This window comes from Phycodurus eques, chromosome 14 (assembly GCF_024500275.1).
Source record: "Phycodurus eques isolate BA_2022a chromosome 14, UOR_Pequ_1.1, whole genome shotgun sequence".
Taxonomy (NCBI): Eukaryota; Metazoa; Chordata; class Actinopteri; order Syngnathiformes; family Syngnathidae; genus Phycodurus; species Phycodurus eques.
This window is the reverse complement of record NC_084538.1, coordinates 8,639,361-8,663,789: the sequence shown is the minus strand read 5'-3', so window position 1 is coordinate 8,663,789 and position 24,429 is coordinate 8,639,361. Positions and strand designations below refer to the sequence as shown.

General features: G+C 39.7%; 1 protein-coding gene across 2 annotated transcripts in view; it reads left to right on the top strand.

Annotated features, from left to right (window-relative positions):
- LOC133413185 (brain-enriched guanylate kinase-associated protein) overlaps positions 1-24,384 on the top strand; it is a 46,627-nt gene extending 22,243 nt beyond the window's left edge. For both annotated transcript variants that reach the window (XM_061697223.1, XM_061697224.1), the window contains 3 exons: positions 10,641-10,748; positions 17,297-17,380; positions 19,698-24,384. In XM_061697223.1, coding sequence (XP_061553207.1) covers positions 10,641-10,748; positions 17,297-17,380; positions 19,698-21,206 — 1,701 coding nt within the window. In that variant the 3' untranslated portion in view covers positions 21,207-24,384. The remainder of the gene's footprint in view (positions 1-10,640; positions 10,749-17,296; positions 17,381-19,697) is intronic.
- The last annotated feature ends 45 nt before the right edge of the window (positions 24,385-24,429 follow it).

Sequence of the window (24,429 nt, the reverse complement as noted above, 5' to 3'; positions counted from 1 at the left end):
AATCTTAGAGTTTTACAGAAACAGCACAAAAAACGCAATTCATAGGTATTCGACAATAATAATTCCCAAAACAGAAGAGCATCCCGAACGGACTGTGCACAGACTCCACTGTGGTTTGTGCTATTCTGAAGCAATCAGTCTTGTCAAGTCAAGAATAATAGCCTGTTCCCATCATGGCCCATTCATCTACACTGGCACACACACACACACACACAATTACATTCCAGTCAGGTAAACGCTGTCATCTTTTCAAAGCACCTGTCAGAAACAGAATTTACTTTTTTCCTTGGAAGCGGCCTTTGTGGCATCGCCATTTGGTTTGATGTCAGACCACACGAAAGTATTGCAAGAGGCGGCGATGTGTTCCTTTGCAGAAGGTGTCCTCCATAATAGGCAAGATGAAATCAGAAGCATAATTAAGAGAGGACTGAGTGAAGCGGACAAGGTCGGCCAAGGAGTCGCAACACTTCTCGCCGTAAGGTAACGAAAAGCACTTGTGATGACACTGCAAGGATTCAGATAAAGATAAAGATGGATTATGATGGTAAATTACCCGTAAAGTGTTTGCTCTGCTGAAATATAAGCACTGCAGAGCCTGAACTCGCAACTCAACTTCTTCATCACAGTTCATCTCAAAACTCTATGAATCTAAGTATGTGCCTGTAACCAACATCGTAAACAAGGTGTGAAACCTTGTTAATCGCAGGTCGATATGTTCCAGACTCAACCGAAATAGGTGGAAATTTGAATTAGAGAGACGGTATTAAAAAAAAAAAAGTTTTTTTTTTTTTTTTTAGATTGCTCTACCCCTACCACACAATTTAAAGACTTTTATACATATTATACCAACAGTGTTAAGAAAGACATAAGTATTTGGACACAGAAAATTTACACGCATAAAATGTACCTGTACCTATTCAGGGCAGGGATCAATCCCTATACCCCACGTTTACCTTAATAAACATATTGTTTATAGAATACAATATCACTGACAGCGTCATTTGAAATTGAGCATTATCTTAAATAAGGCAAACTCTTAGTGTGTGTGTCCAGGTGTACCTAAAGTTGTCTGATGAGAAATTATCACTCTAAACAATGCCAATCCTAGCTGAGGGGTAATCTTTGCATTAATTAGAGGTCTTTCTTCAAACACTGTGAATTATGAATACGACGCACAGAAGCAATGATAAAACTGGCACGCCATTTTATTCCACGCCGCCACAAATGCACAGAAGCGTCGGTTGTGAAAGGAGCTGTCCGTGGTGCTGCAAATCATGTTTCCCCCCCGTAATCCTGCTAAGAGTCTTTGGCGGGGTGGTCTAACTGCAACTCGGCCACTGGCAGGAAATCAAAGTCTAACTCCTGCTAATAAGATTATTGTTCACCTCATTGGGGAGTTGCCCAACATCGTCTCACAATGGGGTGTATTCAAATGGTGTGCATGTGCTATATATATATATATATATATATATATATATATATATATATATATATATAAACAACACACTGTGTGAATGGAGATGCCAAAAGGAAAACGGGGGCAAAATGGTTGGAGGGTTGAGTTGTAGTGTCTTTTCTGTGCTGAAGACAAATGGAAACCTTTGGCTGTTCCCATGAACTTCATCATTATGGAGTAGTGAAAGGCTAGTCAAGGAAAGCCAACTTTAACATTCTATGGACATCTTGTAAGTGGCTGGCTGTGCATTTGGTACCTTTTAATCCAACTCTTATGTTTACAATACATGACACGTCGCAATTACAGAAATTATCAATACTAGACACAAAAAAACTATAAGAGCACACACTTGTACGTAAATCGTCTGGAGGAGTTCAGAATCAATATTTATCCATTAACATGACTAAAAACATTTTTAAAAAATAAATAAAAGCCATCATACTCACCACAGATGCTGATTATTAACTGTACTAACGTGTGCACATTGCCACAGCAGTGTTTTGCTAGTTTTGTTCTGACCTACCAATCAGAGGGCAGAAAAGTACTTACATCATCGAGGGCCTGTGAGGACGAATTTAAAATCTGAATGGTTAAAGAAACGGCCCATTGCAAATATAGTTTAAGTTTCATGAGCAAGCATTACTGATCTTGAAGGCCCTGAGAAGATTAGGTTGGCATGGCCGCACCTAACAGGCTGAAATATGAGTGTCTTAAAAAATAAATAAATAATAATAATACAAATATCTAACTACCACTTATATGTACTGGAAGCGATGCAGCTGTAAATATCAATATCACTATATTGACACAATTTCATGGAAGAAATGTGAAAATGTAAGTTGTAAATGTAGGATGTGATATGATGTCTTTAGGCCTTGCTGGACCTTACTGCTCACCACTGCATCTTGTCATTAATTTTTCTTTTTTTTTTTTCTTTGCCAAAGTTAAGTTATGGCTTATCCGACTCTTCCATCAATAGCACAGCAAAACACGATGCATGGCTTGGAGCTGCAATTAATCTGTAGCCCCGACACAGCCAATCAGAATTATTTGTGTGTTTAATTATGAAGCTTAAGGCTCCATTTCATCTCTGGGGTCTCCCAATATAGTTCTAGCACGGCCAGTCTTCCATTAAATACAACTATAGGATCATCAATATTAATTGGAGGCAGGTTTAGCTGCATTGTTTATCACGCATTGGAAAATCACAGGAGCAAACACAACTCCAATTCCAATGAAGTTGGGACGTTGTGTTAAACATAAATAAAAGCTGAATACAATGATTTGCAAATCATGTTCAACCTATATTTAATTGAATACACTACAAAGACAAGATATTTAATGTTCAAACTGATCCACTTTATTGGTTTTAGCAAATAACAACAACACCCAGAAACGCCGCAGGCTTCTCTGGACCTGAGCTTATCTAAGATGGACTGTTGAAAAGTGGAAAAGAGTTCCGTGGTCCGACGAGTTCACATTTCAAATTGTTTTTGGAAATTGTGGACGTCGTCTCCTCCGGGCCAAAGAGGAAAAGAACCATCCGGACTCTTATGGACGCAAAGTTCAAAAGCCAGCATCTGTGATGGTATGGGGCTGTGTTAGTGCCAATGGCATGGGTAACTTACACATCTGTGAAGGCACCATTAATGCTGAAAGGTACATACTGGTTTTGGAGAAACATATGCTGCCATCCAAGCAACGTCTATTTCATGGACGCCCCTGCTTATTTCAGCAAGACAATGCGAAACCACATTCTGCATGTGTTACAACAGCGTGGCTTCGTAGTAAAAGAGTGCGGGTACTAGACTAGCCTGCCTGCAGTCCAGACCTGTCTCCCATTAAAAATGTGTGGGCGCATTACAAAGTGTAAAATACGACAACAGAGACCCCGGACTGTTGAACAGCTGAAGCTGTACATCAAGCAAGAATGGGAAAGAATTCCACCTACAAAGCTTCAACAATTAGTGTCCTCAGTTCCCAAACGTTTATTGAATGTTGTTAAAAGAAAAGGTGATGTAACACAGTGGTAAACATGACCCTGTCGCAGCTTTTTTGGAATGTGTTGCAGCCATAAGTTAATGATTATTTACTAAAAACAATAAAGTTTATCAGTTTGAACATTAAATATCTTGTCTTTGTAGTGTACTCAATTAAATATAACATCGAACATGATTTGCAAATCATTGTATTCTGTTTTTATTTATGTTTAACACAACGTCCCAACTTCATTGGAATTGGGGTTGTATGTGTGTGCATATGGATCCCACAGATCTTTTTTCCAGGACGTATAGTAAATACGATTCTGGTAAATTTGGATTTAAGTTGTTATAAATGGCCAAAATAAACGCAACCTTCGAAGAAAATAAATTATTTTGGATTGCTGGTCAAGTTTTCCTGTTAATGAAATAATGGAAATTGTTCCTGGTGTCAAACTTTCACCACCATAAAACCTATATTGACAGTGAAAGCAATTTTTTAAAGTAACTTTTTAACTTTCATACAAGTGGCAATACCAATGTATAAAAAAAATTGGTGTAGATACTCATTCGTTGTGAATAAGGAGGAAGGGAGGCTTGTTTGTTGCCTGTTTCATTTTAACCGGTCATACTATTGTGTACTTTGATGACACAGTGACAAAAGTGCAGAGGGAGTATACTGCTTGTGCCCGGGAGGCAGATCTCGTCACATCTAGACTAAAATCAGCTTGTTCTAGTTTACATTAGGTTTTTCTTTTATTATTATTATTTCCCCTTTAGCTACATTGTACAGTGACATGTTTAACTCTAACCTTGGTACTTTTGATACCTAAAATTTTAATTAACACACTGACAGACAAATGTAAACAAAGACCTCTCTTTTTTCTGATGCGTATGATGATTCGATGATGTGTCTAATCCCCGCTTCCAGTGCCAACTACTGGCGAGGAGGACTTACTCCATGTCAGATTTTTTTCTTTACCTTAAGTGTCGATGGCTGGTATCGGCAGCCTTCACGAGTACCCGATACCGAGAAATAAAGCTGGTATTGGGCCAATACCGATGATACCTGGTATTGGTACTCGCCCATCCCTAAATAAGAGTCAATTTATGCGTTTCTGGTGTGCCTGTAATAGTGTGAAACAGTGTCAAGGCCTGCTGTCTGTACAACTCCAGTTATCACCATTAAACAGGAGGCATTTCTGCTGAATGGCTTTTCACTGGAGCCTTTTTACATGAAACAAAACAAGAGAAAGAAAAAGCAAATGACACTTGTGGAGTTCATCGTTTAGATAAGGAATGGGTAAACATTTGGGTTTTCGGACAGACGGGCCAGGTCATTCATACAGTAAAAAGTTAAAATATGTATGAAGTCTCAAAACATTTATTGACATCACACATTATAACAATGTTTCAGCCATAGTTTTTTCCAAATAATGTGTGGTTTAACTCTGACTTTGGAGGCTCTGATGTCGCTAATTAAGAAATGTACCTCAGTGCTTTGCACTGGGTGATATGATTGCCTGAGAAAGTGCAGGGTATGACAGTCCAGTGAAAGAGATGCTAAATGTGATGGATTAACTGCATCAAGCAAGTGTCCCAAGCAGCTGTCCATAAAGCTGATGAAGATGTTCAACTTGATCAAAGGGAAAATGCTGATGTCAGATCCTGCCAAGGTCTCTCACTTTTAAACACCAACCCAACCTCACAACATCTATTGAACGAAAGCACATAAACTACTCACCAAAAGTTTGAGATATTCGGCTTCAGGTGAAATCTCTGGATGACCCTCAAACGCAATACAGTATAACATTGCATGGGTCAACTTAATTTGACCTTTGAATGCACGTCCAATGTATTATTCAATTTTTCCAATACTTCTTCCGAAACATTTCTAAGGAGATCGACTTCTCTGCCTTTCTGTGACCCTTCCAGTCTCTCTGTATTTCTGTTGCCACCACCTGATGACACTGTGACGCAGTAAACTCAGTGGCCACATCCCTCTGAGAACACCCTGTGTATTGCTGATCTATTAGGTGCAGTCTTGGTCTCATTATGTCAAAATGTGAACAGTACCAGATGTAGCAAAGCAGCCCCACAAAGCAGCCCTCCATCATGCTTGACTTTTGGCAGGGTGTTGTTTTCCTTAAAGACTTCATTGCCTGTAAACATACTATTTATGTGCATTGCCAAAAAGCTCTATTTTTGTTTATTATGTCCATAAAATGTTATCATTTGCACTTTTGTATCAAACAAATTATTTATAGAAAAATGTTGTTTCACTTGATTCATTTTCAACAGGAGTTATTCCACATTTAGTACTTAAACTTCATGGGTGCCAATTATGGTGAGCAGGACTATAAGGATGTGTAGGCATAGGCTAGATGTACGAACCTATTTGACTGACAGTTGAAAGTTGAGCGAGGTGTGTTTTCAGCGCATTCAGCGGCCACACCCGCAGCGTCTTGAGAGCTGAGAGAACACTTTGATTTTTCAAGATTTGGAAGTCTCATTTTATATAGTGATTTTTTTTTGTTTTTTTCCAATCAAATTTGACTGGCTTGTTAACAACACTTGTCTGTGGTTTGACATTTTTGGCTTCACTTTAAAGGGAATTTAATTGTTCTGCCTGTCACTATATGTCACTGGCATTGACAGATGAACGAAGGTGCATTCTTTTTAATAAATACCGGATTTTCATGTTTTTTAATAGGGTGCACCGTATTAAAAGCCGCAGTCTCAGTTACGGGGTCTATTTCTGTATTTAACACATACATAAGGCGCACCATATTATTGGGCGCAGGCATGGTAAAACATACGGTAGCATGCATGCACGCTAAAACAATGTTTTTGAAAAGGCAGCGGGAGCAAAACTGAGTTCGGTTGTACTTTATTGAAGTATTTAACAATGTACTCGCGTTATTTTTTTTAATCAATCCTCATCTACAAATCCATCAAAGTCCTCATCTTCTGTATCCGAAATAAACAGGTGGGCAAGTTCTCAATCGAACACGCCAGGTTCCCTCTCGTCATTGTCGGAGTCAGTCGCGTTGTCGTGCGGCTTCTCAGAAATGATGCCGGCATTTACGAAAGCTCGAACAACAGTGCAACAACGTTAGCCCAAGCATCCACAATCCATTCACAAATTGTGGTGTAACTCGCCCGGCGCTGCCTCCCAGTCTTAGTAAAACTGTGTTCGCCATCTGTCATCCATCGCTTCCGCGCCGCTCGCAACTTCACTTTCAACGCCCTGTTTACACGGATGTCCAGCGGTTGGAGTTCCTTAGTCAAGCCTACCGGAACGATGGCAAGCTTCCTCACTTGCTACACGTGGCAGAGTTATTGCACTCAGTCGAATGGTGACTTGAGACGCTTCTCAAGGTTGTTCTTTGCTCATTAATCCATTGCTCCAGTTGGTCTTCCAACTCGGGGCACCTCGCCTTGTTTCTGCGTTTTATTTGTATTTTTTTCCCCACGGAAACTCAGCTCCGTCTTCTTGACTTGGCGAAGCTCGTTTTCCTGCTTCCTCCACTTGAGAACCATGGATTCGTTGATCTTGAATTCTCTCGCAGCTGCGGCTGCTCGATTCCCATGTTCCTCCGCGTAACTGATAGCTTGCAGTTTAAACTGTGCTTCGTAAGCGTGTCTCTTCGTTGGTGACATTTTCGGGGGTCCTTAGCCAAACCTTTGTTGTTTTGCACAATACACACCATAATACATACATCTTTAGATTCTAAAGATTGCCTCCCACAATACAAAGCTTTTTGTTTTGTTTCCACAGCTTACAATATACACAGAAGTGATATTTGATCTGAAAATCCTCTTTAATGAGGAAAGAAGATCACAGTGTTTTTCTTTTTTTGGCGTGTGGAGTTTTCTGAAGTCGCCAGTAATTGCATCTCACGAGATTTGGACTTCATTTGTGGTCCGGTGAAAAGCCAGAATCTCAAGTGGAATACGTGAAAGCATTTGAGGAGACAGACTTTTTAAATCCACTTCACTTTTCAACACTTCTTACAGAAACCCAAAAAAAGCTGTGTGTTGTGTTTTGTTTGTATGTGTGTGCAATAGGCTTTCGGGGATGTGTGTTGGCAGGTTGGTCGTTATCTTCGTGTGGAGAGGACATTTGCATATTTGGGCTGTCAGCAGTGATTCGCTGAAGCTGCCGTGTGTTTGGGGAACAAAGCACCCTGCAGGTCAATCTCCCTCGAATATGAATACAGTATTTGCATGTCAACTTTTTTTCTTTTTTTTTTTTTTTGGTGGGGGGTGGGGGATTCAGCTCCCAAATGATAAAGTCTTTGTCAGGATCCACGGTGACAAGAGGCGAAAACACAAATCAACGGCTGTGACTCCTCTGTAGGCTTTGAAAACTACTTAATCAAAACCCACACATTTTCTACGAAGTACAACATGAGATGGTGTTCATTATTATTTTGAATAGAAGCCATCAGGATTACGGTTTTTGTTACAAACATTTTCATCTTTTAAAGAATGCACAATCAACAATTCCAGTAGTATTTAGTCCTGCAAGCTTACGTTATATTAATATCACTACTACTTGTTACTAACTCAATAAACGAGTATGTTGCTCTTCTACAGTATATGCAGTATGTTTTTACTGTTGTGTTATTACTATGTTATTAACATTACATGGCTACGCAGTATTCATTGATGTATTACGTTGGAAATTTGTATTATGAGTTCTCAGTCGTCATTACTAAATTAGTACAACAAACTTGTACTTGTTGCTCATGTACATGTATATTTTCCTTGTATTATTATTGTCATTATTATGTTACAACATGACTGGCCAGGACTTTGTATTAGTAGTTATTACTATATTATATCAATGTCTACTATTCAATTTACAATAAGCAAAGTTTGTAACATTTGATTAATAAATAGGTAACAAGCTGGTAGAAAAACCGGACCTGAACAAGCATGTCAATTTTGGACTCAGCGATGGAAAATTGTCATGAATCAGTTGAAAAAAAACAGACAACTTTATGAAATCAATATTTTTTTTTGTAACCCAGTGTTATGTATACCGTGTGGCCATTATTACTATTATGACATGACTACATAATAGTCATTATGCCATCATCACACTGTAGTACATTGTGAGAGAACACACTACATGCCTCTCCATTGGGGGACACATGTAGCGAAAGTTCACTATTGCTAGCGGTGTGTACATGTGTCTGTGCATACAGTGGCTATAAAAAAAAAAGTGTGGGAACAGGGGTGAACAGAAAAACCGGGCTGTCTAACCCCTGCTCGAATGCCAGGCAACGTAAAAAAAATGATTAAAAAAATGGGACCAAGATAAATCATTTCAAAAACCTTTTCCACCATTAATGTGACCTATAGTCTGTATATATCAATTGAAAAGGAAAAAAAATCATTTTGAGAGAGGAAGTAAAAATAAACAAGTGAAAGAAACAAGGTGGTTTCACGACTATGCACACCCTCCTATAATGACATTTGTTTTGCTTTCTAGCAGAAGGCTAAAGGTTTCGTGCTAACACTGACCGCTATTTGGACAGGTTCAGAATTCCCTTCGCCTTAAGGCAGCTGAAGAAAAACAGCCCCAAAGCATGATGATGGCAGGGGCACCATCAAGGGGTGGCCACAGATACAATATACATACAGAATTTGCTGGTCACTACACTCGCCAATCAGTCACATAGATCTTAGCGTCAGTCCTATAGTATTCTTTATTAGTTGTAATTGCTACAATTGGGTGTATTTTATATTATTACATATTTTATTTTCATAGTTTGCACATTGAAATTTTATTTTTTTTTAATTTATTTATTAAATTAATTTAAATGTAAAAGTTTTCAATATTGGCAGTCTTTCTTTACTCATTGGCTGGAGGAAATCACATGGTTGTACTTCCTTATATGGATGCATACAGTACAAGGTCATTTTCTCATACCCTTTTTTCCTGATTATTTTTTTATATATTGGTTGATAGAAATCATGTTGTATTGTTGTTATTATTAACCAAATATTTTGTGACTAAATATTTACTTAATTTCAAATAAATAATTACAATATATGCACTGTTGTATGTAAATTTTGATTCAAAAAAATTCAATTGCAAGCTGTTTGATTTGCTTACTGAAAGAATGAAACCTAATTATTTCAAAACCATTGAAATTCAAAAACCCAAACCCATCCTAAACAAAAGTTTGAAAAAAAGTAAAATAATCAATAGCAAGCGTTGGACTCTATTAGGACAATGTAGTGAATACGAATAGCGCTGCGACAAAACCTGGCTACTCGGAACAAGAAACAGCATCATTAGGCTGCTCCGTCTTTATTCCATCACTGAAAATGGAAGTGTTTCATTTGTCTCCTCTTCTGTCCTCTTTTTGTATCAGTGTAATTGATACGCGAGTGTAATCTTCTTTTAATTAAGACCTGCTGCTGGCACATGCTTCACACCGATAGCCTGCTCTTGCTCTCATTTCTTTTCTGAGCTGTCTCTGCGCCTTTTTTTTTTTTTTTTTTTTTAAAACTTCTTTTGCATCATTGCGTGCTCATTTTTCCTCTCTGTATCTCAACACTGCTTAACACTAGCTCAGGGTGGGCAAACATTTATATTCAAGAAGCCTCATTTGATTTCTTTTTAAAATCATAATTTGTAGATAAGGTGTAAAGAAAAGGAAAATGCGTATGTGAAGGTAAACTGGTTCAGTTTACTGATTAAAATATAGAAAGATTGATCGATCGATAGATCAAATTTGCTATAAATCAATTAACCTATTGTTTAATGAGACAAGTATTCAAAAATACACATTTCACCTTTAACTGGCAGTCTTTTGGACGACACACAAAAGAAGCAGCAAAAAACCACGTGGAATTAATTGTCTTGATCAGAGGTGGGCAAACTTTTGTGCTCAAAGACCACATTTGATTTTCTTTAAATGGAACGATAGGTCAGGCCATTTGTATAAAAAGTTAAATCATGTGTATGTAAAATAGTATGCAAACATTTTTTTTTATTTTAATAAACTGTCTTTTGTTTTAAAATTTATTTTTGCTCATATGGTTTTAATCATGTAAAGCGCATTGAGTTACCTTGTGGATGAAATGCGCTATATAAATCAATTTGCCTTGCTTTTCAACAGATATGATGAACTTTTCCTCACACTGCGACCCTGTGTTTTACCTTTCTTCCACATATACTTCAGTCTCAACACCACGAAGAGGAGAAGAGAGCCCTCAGCCGTGAGATCATCGTCCTCAACAACCACCTCATGGAGGCCAAGCTCACCATAAATAAACTCAAAGAAGACAACGTGAGTATTTTGGGCGCGAGGTCCTTGCCTGTGTGTAATGTAACTACCGCAAGGTCACTATAACGTCCTTGTCTGCATGAGCTTATTCCTAAAATGAAATACATTAAAACCAGAAAGGAATAATTGGGTACTTCACTCGATATTTGAAGAGTAATTTAAAATAAATACGCACTTCTGGATTAGTTGACCTAAGTTTAGATAATGGATATTGGACAGGCACTGGCAACAAAATAACACAGAAAAAAGATTAATTCATTCCAAGGTTCTTGGATTACGATGGTACAACACTTCAATGTTACAGTGAATATATTAAGTCTACACACCCCTGTTCGAATGCCAGGTTTTTGTGACATAAAAAATGAGACCACGGTAAATCTTTTCAAATCCTTTTCTGCCATTGTGACCTATAACCTTTACCTCTCAATAAATAATGTATAGTAGTTGCCCAAATTGACACGTTTTGTCTTACAATTGGGATGTGGCTGTGTTCAAAATTAACCAATCAATATCAAAAACATATTTTAAATGGAAGTTGGCACACACCTGCCACCAAGTGCCTCTGATTAACCCCAAATAAACTTTGACTATTCTAGAAGTTTTTTCCAAATATTGGTTTATGCTTTCTGTGAGAAGCTTAAAGGTTTTGTGCTAACACTGACTGCTATTTCAAACTGTTCATTATTCCTTTCACCTTCTCTAAGGCCCCAGTTCCAGTTGAATGAAAAACAACTCCACAACCATGCTTCACTGTAGTTATGATGTTGTTTTGGTGACAGAGCTGTGATGTGTTTGAGACAAACATACCTTTTTGAATTATGGCCCAAAAGTTCAACCTTGGCTTCACTGGACCATAACAAAATCTTCTTATGAGGTCAGTGTAGCATGACCATGGTTTTAAAGCTGTAGTTTGAAGGTCATATTACAGCCTATTGTTGCTTTAAATGTTCCTGACGACAGACAAATGAAGCAGTATCCAAGGATGGGTATCCTAGGTTAAAGGGGAGCTCTAGGGTGCTTTCTTTCCATTCCTGGTCCATAATCCATAATAATTTTAAGTCCCTATATGGAGGTTGGCTTGAAGCAGCTCCTCTTCACAAAAGTAAAGTCTCATATACACCTTGGATATTTGTGCTCCGAGGAGCCACAACAGATGATTTAACTTGAAGCTGCTGGGTGTTTTAGGGTGAATTTACTCTAATCAATGCGCATCCTTGAGGCTGTCAGGATCTACAAGCGTGCGCTCTGTGGAGCTGAGCTCCAGGGGCAGCATGTGGCAATGTGCAGCCTCTCTTTCTTTTGAACTGAAGATCTTTGTGAAGACTGGAGGCCAGGTTAGATATTCTCTCTTTCGTGAGCCCTTTTGAGGTTCAGAAGAGTATTTGGACAGTTCCTCTCAAATCCCTGCAGGGCTGATTTGAGTAGAGGTTCATTTTGAAGCGGGGTGAACCCTCGGCGTTCGCTGCGAGGCAGCCATCGCTGCTAATGAGCAGGGCTTGCCACTGTGTGCTGTGACACATTACACCCAAAGGGGTCAAAACATGAGACGTGTTAAAAACGTGTTGTAAACATTTTTTACTCACCCTTCGATGACACAAATGCACAAACCTGACGAGGATGTTAGTAGGATGCAAGTCGCCAAAATGCAGCTAACTTTACCGGAGACATTGGTTCTTTTATTATTCTTGACTGTGTTGGCCATGTCATGCTGAGCAGTCAGGACAGAGATGGGTGGATCAAAGACAGGGTGGTAGGGTGCTGTCCAAAACAGTTCGTTATCTAAAGACTAACTACGTTTCTAGTGAACATTCCTTTTCCTTTATTTTTATCATCGATATTAATGTCACCAAATTGCACTAAGCAGCCAGGACAGAGTTGGCCATATCAAAGACAAGGGTCCTGTATGATATGGTGTGTGGTTATGTCAAGTGGTTTCCTAAAGACTGAACCCAGCTACTTTCAGGAGTACATTCATTTTGTTTAGCCTATTATCGCCCGAAATCAGTTGAGATAGGCGCCAGCTCGCCCGCGACCCTCGTGACCATCAGCGGTTAAGCGAATGGATGGATGGATGTGTGTTTTTGGACAGTCGGGAGGCAGGATGGCAATGGTTGCACAAGGGTCCTGTATAAGTTTGTTATATGGAGTGGTTACAGTTCTGTGAAAAACGGTTGCTTGCCGAAAGATAAACGCAGATGACTTTTCTGGAGTGCATTATTTTTCTCTTGTAATCGGACTGTCAACTTGGCCATATTTTACTGAGCAGCCCGGACAGACAGTGTATTGAAGACAATTAGGGGCTTTGTTTGGTGAGGTGTGTGCTGGCAGGCAGCATAGGGTTTGACTAAACATAGCTGACTTTGCAGAATACATATTACAGTATCTTTATTAGTACATCTTAATCAATTAGAATCGAATCAAAAGCTTCATTTGGTTATGTAGTTCAATTCAAAAAGTGAAACATTCTGTATAATAGAGATGCACTACACACTTGGAATGGAATATTTCATGATTTGAACAAAAAAAAAAAAAAAAAAAAAAGTATAATTTTGATGATTATAGCTTACAGCAAACAAAAACCCAAAAGTCACCACCTCTAGAAACTAGAATGTTATGTAACATTAAGAAACAATGGAAATGATTTTTAATGTAGAAATTAGGCAGGAATTGACCCTCTAAAAAGTATTTTCCCAAGAGTTTGATGAATTTACAGTGGTGTGAAAAAGTTTGCCCCTTCCTGATTTCTTATTGTTTTGCATGTTTGTCATACTTAAATGTTTCCCATCATCAAACAAAATTAAATATTAATCAAAGAGAACAAGCAAACACAACATACAGCTTTGAAATGGTTTTAATTTTTAAGGGAGAAAAAAATAAATCCAACAGGGAGGACCCTGTTAAAACATAACTGTGGTTTATAAATCTGAGTTCAATTTCTATAGCCACACCCACGCCTGATACTACCACACCTCTTCTCAACCTAGAAATCACTTAAATAGGACCTGCCTGACAAAGTGAAGTAGACCAAAAAAATCCTCAAAGGTAGACATCATGCCAAGATGTAAAGAAATTGAGGAACAAATGTGAAAGAAAGAAAGTGAGTTCTATCAGTCTGGAAAAGGTTATAAATACATTTTTAAAGCTTTGGGACTACAGCGAACCACATTGAGAGCCATCATCCACAAATGGCGAAAACATAGAACGGTGGTGAACCTTCCCAGGAGTGGCCGGCCAACCAAAATTATGCCAAAGGGTGCAGCGACAATTTATCCAAGTGGTCAAAAAAGACCCCACAACAACATCCATTGAACTGCAGGCCTCACTTGCCTCAGTTAAGGTCAGTGTTCATCACTCCACCATAAGAAAGAGACTGGGAAAAAATGGCCTGCATGGAGTAGTTCCATGACGAAAACCAGTGTTGACTAAAAAGAACATTAAGGCTGGTCTCAATTTTCCCAGAAGACATCTTGATGATCCCCAGCACCTTTGGGAAAATACTCAGTGGTCTGACGAGACAAAAGTTGAACGTTTTGGAAGGTGTGTGTCCCATTATATCTGGCGTAAAAGTAAAACTGCATTTCAGAAAAAGAACATCATAACAACAGTAAAATATGGTGGTGATAGTGTGATGGTCTGGGGCTGGTTGGCTTGCTGTGATAAATGGCACCATGAATTCTGCTGTCGACCAAAAGTCTGAAGTCTCATGAAATATTCCAAAGGCTTGTGTGCGATCACGCACAGTGGTGGTTCGAGATTTATTTTTTTCCCAGACAATTGTACGGCCTCTGCGGCATTCAAAATTGTTGGATAACTATGAAACAACAGAAACTAAGACATCGTCAACAAACTATTTGAACTGTCTCCACAATCCACAGGGTACCCAAAGTTCCCCCCGGCAAAAGGAAGAGAAGGAATAGAATGATTGGAAACAAAGTCGCAGCTAACTGGCGGGGGAGTCAAAGCTGTCAGACCGAAAGCTTTGATGCTCTGGCAAAAAAAAAAATGTCAGCGCTACAGTACGCTAGAGACACATAGAGCAGCAAGACCATGACCTATTCAAAGCAGGCTGATTTTTAGTGTAAAACTACTAAACACCCACACAAACCAAAGTAAGCAAACACTGAAAAGAAGAAAATGGAGCATATGCAACATGCAATACAGAGATTGAGACCCTTAATGATGCAGTTGCTTCTTTGGCTGTAAAGTAGAAAAAAATTGATTACAGTTAGGAGAGATAAACAGCAGACATACTGCATAATCAACAGGTCAGAATACTTTCATTGAATAAATACTTCTACTACTACTTAAATACAGTCTAGACTCTCCTGGAATGTTATTAGTTTTTAAAGACTAATAGGTCAGAATAATTAAATTTAATAAATACCATATACAACATTATGCATAGTTTACAGTCAGAGCCTCCTTGCATGCTAATAGTGTTTAAAGAATCTTTTATACATCAAGGTTTGATATATCTGAGTGAGTGTTTACATGCTTTGGTTGGAAGAATCATCTTTATTTGTCGTGAACACATGCATAAAAAAATTTTCCTCTGCATTTTACCCATCACTCTAGTAGACACAGCAAACATGCATTATTCGTGGCACGCACTGGAGCAGGGGGCTACTTAAGCTCCGGGGGAGCACTCCGGGCTTTCGGTGTCTTGCTCAAGGACACCGCAGCCGTCCGGACGATGTTGGGGGTGGATGGTACTCTCAAGCTCTGTCGCGCTAACATTTTTTTCTTTTTTTTTTGCCCACATTCTTCGGTGACCTGAACAGGGGTCCCCACAACGGCAAGCGATGATTTTAACCTCTTGGCTATGGCTGGCCCCGTTAGCAACAGAGTTCAAATGAGCTCTGCGTTTTTAATATCCGTATGTAAAATCATGGTTTTTAAAATTTTTTAAATATAGTTATTACTTACTTTTTTTCCTGATAAGAAAAATAAATGCTTCCCTCAAATGGATAGCTGCTTTTTCCCAAGCGGACCTAATTTGATCACAGCTTCTGTTAGCAGGACGGACACTACTGTATTTGATAAAATATAGTATACCACCAGTCCTATATTTTTTAAATAATATATATTCTATATGGGGTGCACAGTGGGTCTAGGGCCTCACAGTAGCAACGTGGCAAGTGGCTGCCATCTTTGTGAAATTTTCTAGAAAAAACAGAATGAGCATTCCAAATGCCTATAAAATAAAATTAAAAAATTATTGATTACTACAGCACATGACCTATTCTATTGTTGATTGCGCTGTTTAAGTCACGTTTGTAGGGCAGGTGAAGCTGTATGAACTGTCCAAGAGTTATTTTTTTTCCCGACCAAAAACAAAATAATAATTACGTTTCTCCTGAACCCATCGTCCAATTTCAAAACTTCTTGGTTCGTTGTATTCAGGTTGACGTGACCATTACTACCAGACTTGGCATTTTTACAAACTGTCATTTTTGGGAAATCTCGTCATGTTGCTACTCACATTTCCGAGGTTTGAATCCCGATTCAGGACCTCCTGTATGGAGTTAGCATGTTTTCCCTTTGCTTGAAAGGGGTTTCCTCCAACATTCCAAATACAAGCATGTTAGGTTCATTAAAGACTAACTTGTCTATAGGCATGAATGAGTGAATGGTTGCTTGTCTGTATGTGCCCTGCGATTGGCTGTCGACCTGTCCATGGTGAACCTTACTTCTCGCACAAAGTCAGCTGTGATAGGGTCCAGTTAACCCTAATGAGGACAAGCACTACAAAAGATGGATGGATGGCTTTTCCAACTGCTTAGATTTTATCCTTTTACTTGGTATAAAATCTAACCAACTCTACCCGTCCAACTTATGGCTAAAGAACAAAAATGTGAAGGTGCTATCCGGTCGGCTCAAATTGTCTGCTTTATCCATCCATCCATCCTTCTATCTTCTGTACCGCTTTATCCTCACAAGGGTCGTGGGAGTGCTGGAGCCTATCCCAGCAATCTTCAGGAGAGAGGCGGGGTACACCCTGAACTGGTCGCCAGCCAATCACAGGGCATATATAAAGAAACAACCATTCACACTCACATTCTCACTTAAGGGCAATTTAGAATCTTCAATCAACATACCATGCATGTTTTTGGGATGTGGGAGGAAACCGGAGCACCCGGAGAAAACCCACGCAGGCACGGGAAGAACATGCAAACTCCACACAGGTGGGGCTGGGATTTGAACCCCGGTCCTCAGAACTGTGAGGCAGATGTGCTAACCAGTCGTGCACCGTGCCGCCCTTGTCTGCTTTAATATTTAAAAATTGCTACCAAAAATGTGTCATAAAAATTTTATTGAATTGCTCTGGGACCACTTGATGAGGCCTACCGCTATCCCACTGCATCACTGCACTTATAATTAGCCCTCCTACATCCCAGGTCTGCCCTAATTGAAAAAATAAATAAATGGTGATTAGAAAGCTGTAATTTAAAGTGTTCCAGAGTTTCCCCAGTGGCAACCTGAACTCAAAACCCCTCGCTCCCTCCGGAACTGCATGAATATAGTAATGGATCTTTGTGTCTCCTTTGCAGGACCTATACAGGAAAGACTGCAACCTGGCTGCCCAGCTGCTGCAGTGCTCAAAGTCTCATTACAGAGCTCACAAGATGTCTGAGGTGAGCCACTGACGCCAGTTATGCCAAAACTGTAAACATTAATAAAGGTCTTGGAGTATCTATATTAAAATCTAGTAAATTTAGAAAGAAAAAACATCACTGTTTAATACTAACAACGTACAGGTTTATACAATTTAGGTTGCATTATTTTCAGCAACATTATCTCAAACCTTATGCCTGGGGCAAGGGAATGGTTCCCGTTGTGACTAAAATGAAAAAAAGGAATTACTCAAAAAAAGTGGAAAAATCATGTCCTGTCGTATTTTAGTTTCTTAGCTAATAATGTAGGTTCACAGAGGAAGACGAGAGATGGCCGGACTGTACCATTTCCTTTTTTCATGGATTGCCGTATTTTTGTTTAGCTACCGAAGTATTTTCTGGTTCACAGAAGATAATGGAAGATGGCAGGACGATACCATATATATATATATATATATATATATACATATATACATATATATATATATATATATATATATATATATATATATATATATATATATATATATATATATGTATATATATATATATATATATATATATATATATATATATATGTATGTATATATATATATATATATATATATATATATATATGTGTATGTATATATATGTATATATATATATGTATGTATATATATGTATATACATACATACATATACACGCACACACACATGCAATAATACAAACTATTTAATAACGCTCACATTTTTAATCATCTTTGTAAAGGGTAGAAAAAGCATAGCTAATGTTGCGACTAATGAATCACGATCGCACTATTTTTTGCTAATATAATTAAAATGCTCCATTGCGCATTTGATGTTTGTGAGCCATCTATCATCTATCCACCAATTTTCTATACCACATATTATATCCTGAATAATAAAATTAGCAACTCCCTCCACTACACCAATGGTTGTATTAGGATTCCATCCTACATATGTATGTTTGAAAAAGTCCTTCAGTAGACATACTGTAAGTGACATAGATAGAGAAAGAATAGCGGTAAACTCCCTAAGCGTGTAGCATCAAAACGCATTTAAATCCCAACAAAGCCATGTGTTGTCGTTGAACTCTCAATTGAACTATCGTTGAACCATAATGGAAAACCTCATCTGTGAGAGGAACGTGTTTTATCTTCCCTTTGAGGTTGTGGCTGTCATTCTGAATTGCAGTAATACTCTAAAACAACTAAAGGCAAAAATCCCAAACTAATAACTCAGGGTGCAAAGCGGAGAATTGCTGTGAGGCATAATATAATGAGTGTAACTTCTATCGCGAGCCGTTAAACCATTTACATCAATAAGTGGAACAAGACCTGTTGAAGTGTATGCTGCTAGATGCATTAAATCCAAAGAGTGGGGCAGTGGTACTGCTAATTAAGACTTGCCTGAGATAACAGCCAACGCTGAGCTTGCTCTCTCTGAGCATCCTTACCTACTTTCCATCAGTATTCCTCCTGGGAATTGGCAGTTACTAAAAATAGCCCACATTTACAAGATGCAGGTTATTTTATGCCGAGGTGAGCTTCTATTTCCAAACAAAGCCCAGTCAGTAATTTATCCCCCCCCCCCCCCCCCCCCTCTATTTCCATCTGGAGACCCAGCACCCTGGTTTAATCTGAATCTAAGACGTTCCCTGTGGAACTGGTATGTGTTTGAGGGTCGACTGAGGAAAAAGGGACACTGAGTGAGAGAGGAAATGAGGGCTTTTTGCTTGAGAAGAAAGCAGAGGATGAAAGAATACAAAACTGAGTCAGTGAAAGATGTTTGTATGGCAGGAACAGCCTACTGACATTTGCCAAATTTAATAGCCACAGAGAACAAGTCAGTAATTGACGATAAGACAGTGAAAAAGGAATGTTAGCCAAGAGAAACATATCTGGTATTATTTATTGAAACCTTTAGCCTTCATCCTCATTGAAAGGGAAAGCAGAATGGTGTTGGGAAACACAGTGGAACAAATAAATAAATGGATGTTGTGTTCAGCAGTTTCCTGACAAGTTCATTAGGGTGGCAAAGTAATGCAAGTCCCCCGAGAAACACGACCATGCCTGGACTGCGCGGGAATGAATTACTTTGTAAACCAGAACAAGAAAATGGAAGTCCTAAAGGAGCGGCTGTAGACAAATAGCGAGATATCCTTAAGAGAACCATTTGCGGTCACTTGTACAAATAATGACGAAACAACTTTGACTTCATATTCTCGAAAGCCTGCCTAGTAAAATCTGAAGAATGAGTCGTGAGGCATCAGTTACAGTCATCCGCTATAATGCTCCAGTATTCATCAGCTTTGCTTTGTCTCTCCATGTTTCAGCTGCCACTGGACTTCCAGGAACGCATCAGTTCCCACATTGAGAAACATAATCAGGGTAGTGAAGCAACTATGGCAATGTGCCACTCCAATTACTCTGATGCTGTGCCTACATCCATCATTGCCAAGATCCTTGAAAAACCAGAACCGGGAAACAGTTGCCCCATTACACGCTGCCCCAGTCCACACCCGCAGGACGGAGACTCCCTGGCGGGAACGGGAAATAACGATCACATCAACCACCGAGTTGCGTACAAGACCTCTGATCTGTACTGTAGCGATACAGCCCTCTACTGCCCCGAACGCTGGCAGGAAAGAGACCGCCGGCAGAGCATCGACCTCAATGGCACGACTTTGCTCCAGCTCCACGCCCAGAACTCCACAGACAGTAACCCGGATGAGGAGGCCTACAACTCCAGCAGCTTCCCCCATCATGAGCCGGCATCAGCGTTCCAACACCATGAGGAGTTCAGCGCTGGAAGCCTCCCTGCCTCCAGTTCCTACTCGAGTTTCAGCCTAGCTTCAGACGACAAGGGCGGCATTGCGGGAGGGGGTGCACGCACTGCCAGTAGCACATTATCCACTTCCCACCAAGGTTTGTATGTGGACTGGCGGGATGGCGGAGGTGGAGAGTACGAACACAAAAGCATGTCTTCCTACGATAAAGACGGCTCAGGTTTCCCCAAGTCCAACAGCATTGAGCACATTGTCACTTCAAGGAGCCCACAGAAGGGCACCTTGCCAACGTACACAAGGACAGCGTCTTGCTTCAGTGAACCGTACCACTCCAGCACCCTTCGCCTGGCCTCCTCTCACAGCATGGGATCTACAACCGGGTTAGGCCAGGCACAGGGTGCAGCTCTAGAAAGCAGAGCTGATATCCACGCCCAAGAGGATGAGCTAACCAGCCGGTGGAAACAGCTGAGTGTGGAAGATGTCAACACGTTCTCGTCTTCCTATCGCAACGTCACAGGACGGGTCTCCCCGTACAGTTTCTCAGAGTGTCACTATGCCATGGGCCCGTCGAGCAAGGCCAAGGAATCTCTCTATAGTAGCTTCCAAGAGGGAGATGACATATTCCACAGCCACATGCTGGACCAGTGCTTTGCGTTGGGTTCACCTTCGCCCAGCCCCAAACTTCCTCCTGCGGAGCTTCGCAAACAGAAAAAGAACTCTGCGATGTACCGAGCAAAGGATGGAAATCCAGACAGCTTGTTGCTCTCAGGAAGTTCGAAAGAAAAGGAACACGCCAAGAAGGAATACGTGAATCTGAGCGCGGGAAGCTCAGCTGAGTCCTTACACCAAAGCTCCTTAGAAGCTTCAAGTCTTCAGCATTACCCAAGCCCCAGGCCGAGTGTCCGGCCTCGCCCAAGCTCCAGCTCCGCCCTTAGCGCCGTCGGCCCGGCACTCCCCAAGAAGACCGCTCCAAGATACCAAAAATTTGGCAGCACTGGGCTGACAAGGAAGGACAGCCTGACCAAGGCGCAACTCTACGGCACGCTGCTGAACTGAAGTGGCGAGGAGGGAGCTTGTCGTTTTATGCATGATGATGACGATGGTGATGATTACTAGCCTCCTGTACTGTACCGTCTCAAACGTTCTCTGCAGCCTACTTGGTGTGACAAGGGTGTTCAGTGTTTTATGTATCCTAGCCAAGGCATGTTTCACAGTCTGTAACACCTTTTTCTATTTATGTCATATTAAAGTGTGGCTTCTAGCTAGCTGAGAAGCTGTAGCAATTCAGTGACTTTTCATTGTATTGCTCTTCATAGCCAATAGGAACAACCCACCTTCAGCAAGACAGACCATGGACGTACTGTACTTTGTGCTAAAACGTTCACAATGAATACTAGGGGTGGAATGGTTCACAAAATCCACGGTTCGGTTCCCATCTCGGTTTTGTGGTGATGGTTTTCGATTCGGTTCAGTATACGTTGAGTTTTGAGATAATCAATTATGTCTTGTATATTTGGTGTTATTAATATTTTAATTATTAATCAGAAAATATACCTTTGTTCGCTTATCCATGCCAGCACCGTTTAGTGACGGGCAGATCAATTAAATGCTCTTCCAGTGGATGGGGAAAATGTACAATAAACCTGTGTATCCACCTGTTGCCATTCATACAACAGATAAGTCATATAGTTGCAATATATCAGCTTTGTGTTCAACTAAAAACCTAGATTTCACACTGAGTAAGTCAATTTGTGACTAAATTGAGACAAGATTTCAGTATTCATACATTTGATGATATTTGTGTTTGGTGGTTAATCGTGAGATTTTTCAAATGTGAAATAGGTGCCAACAAAAGTTGGAAAACACTGATCTAATCATGACTCTCCTAAATACAAGCTCCATTTATTAAATAAGTTTAATATGATGGATGATGCACATAGACGGACGGACATGTTTGTACAAACAGTGATTTTCAGTGAGTTGTTATCTCACCAACGCAAGATCTCTGGTGCATAAAACGAACAACTTGGAAGTCCGTTTTATGCACCAAAGATCTTGTGTCGCAGAGATACAGACTTGGTACACTGGTGTCGCGTTTGTCTGGGTTTTAAGCATGTAATGAAAGGACTCGCTGGTACCCAGTCTCTTTAAGGTCCTGGCGGGCGTAGCAGAACTGAGAACAAGCAAGGAAATAGTACAAAAACTGCACCGAAGAGGAGCACCGTATGGCGCTGCAACGTGATTATGAGTATCACTCAAGTTCAGGACAAGGCAGGAGGCCCCGCTGTAAGATGATTGGCTGGTGCATCGTTAGAAGAGCATGAGGCAAATGATGGGTGCTTTCGGAAATGTACCCCGGCGCTGCTCTGCGACACACAACTTGAAAAGTTGCTGGAATGTGTGGAACACAAGCACTCTCAGAGTAGAGTTAGGGCATCAGATTGCATTTCTGAACACCGTCAAAGTGTCCTGCCTAGTCGTCTACTTGAGTGGAAGTCAATGCTTCAACATAAACATGCACCCGGCCATATTGGCTAGCATTAACACTACTGTACACTTTGCCTCAATAGTGAATGAGAAGAAAGAAAAAGTTTCTTGTGCCAAAATGAACGGAACACATGCGGACCAAACCGAAACAGTCAAACTGAACCGTTAGGACAGTTTTCAAAAACTGTTCCACCCCAACTGAATACTGTTAGTAAAACCAGCAAGAAAGTTATCTGTTCTACTAAATAAAGTATAAATAAGTAAATGTAAAGCATGTAGAACGGGATAATATCATCCATAACCATTTTCCATTATGTTGTATCAAAATTCTAATTACAGCATTGTGCATGTATAGTGAACCACAGAAATATACGTTAATCAAATTGATCAAAACAGTGACTAGACTCGTGTAGAAAGAATAAAAGTAAAACCCCCCAAAAAACAATGCAATGGCTCAGATGCAAGCTGAAATATGTTTAACACAACTCAACAGGATTTTTGTCTTATTTTCATACAAAAAATTTGACCCGTAAATGTGGTGCTTGATTGCACAGTCGCTATCCTCATAGCAGGATACTGGTTAAGTTGCCTTAATTCCATTTAGTGGGGCACAACTTTGCAGCATCTAATGAGTGTAAATACTGTTTATCTGCTCTATTGAGAGGTGGTGTCTTAGAAACGGAGTAAGCCTCTTTTATGGATGGTAACGAGATTGGTATAGCTAGCACATTATTTTTAGTTCATTTTATATATAATTTGGGGGCTTTTTAGCCCAATTTGTCTGTTCACAGTAAAGTGGATATAATTATGAGATGTGCAACAAGTGAAATTATGTAGTAAAATAAGAACAATGTGACTCCAAACGTAGATGCAACCAAGTGTGCCAACCAAGTGTGCCCAATTAGGCCTTCTACATTTTTGCTGTCTTTCTCTAAATAAGCACAAGTCATTACCGGTATTTTAATAAGCGTTCTTGTTGTTTTGAATTTGTAAGTCATTATTTTCATTTGAGTGAATCACATTAAAATGACATACAGGTTCATCACAGCTGCAGAAATGGGCTTCCACGTTTAGACACCCCCTCATGTTAAATAAGCTCTTTTTCTTGTATAAGTGAAGCTACTAAAGCAAAATTGGCGCCGAAATGACCAGTTAATTCTTCCTGCTTGGGTTTGTCTTTCTATCCTAGTGAAGAAGAGGTCATCAAAAGGAAGTTAGTGATTTTTAATGTCATGTTTCTACCTCTCCTTTTTGCAAACACTGGCTTCAAGCTGTTTTCAATTGAAACACCATTTCTAAAATGTCACCTTTGTTCACGCTATGTACTTTTTTTTGGTAATTTTTTAAAAATCAATCTGTTTATTTGGAGTGAGTCTGTGTATTGTATGTACTGTAAGTGAGGTTTAGAAAAGTCTTACATGATAAAATAAAATAATATGGTATTTTGATTGAGGTGCTCTATAGAAAGACAGACAGAAAATGCATCTTTACACAAAAATACGACTGTTTTCTCGTCAGTTGTTGTTATATTTATGGAATGTGTTGATCAGCCTGTCGAGAAAGTTCAAGTGGCTCTATCAGTCCTACCTCCATAACAGGCCCAGTAACAACAGAATGTGAACATCTGTTTGATGCATGATTACATATTTTTGCTGTATTTATTTAATAAAGATGAGTGTTGGGAAAATACTTTGTGAGTATCCAGATGCTTTATTTATTTTTAAAGTCAAACTGCTAATGTTAGCATTGGCACTAAACGTATGGCGGGATGTCACATACGATAACAGTCCAT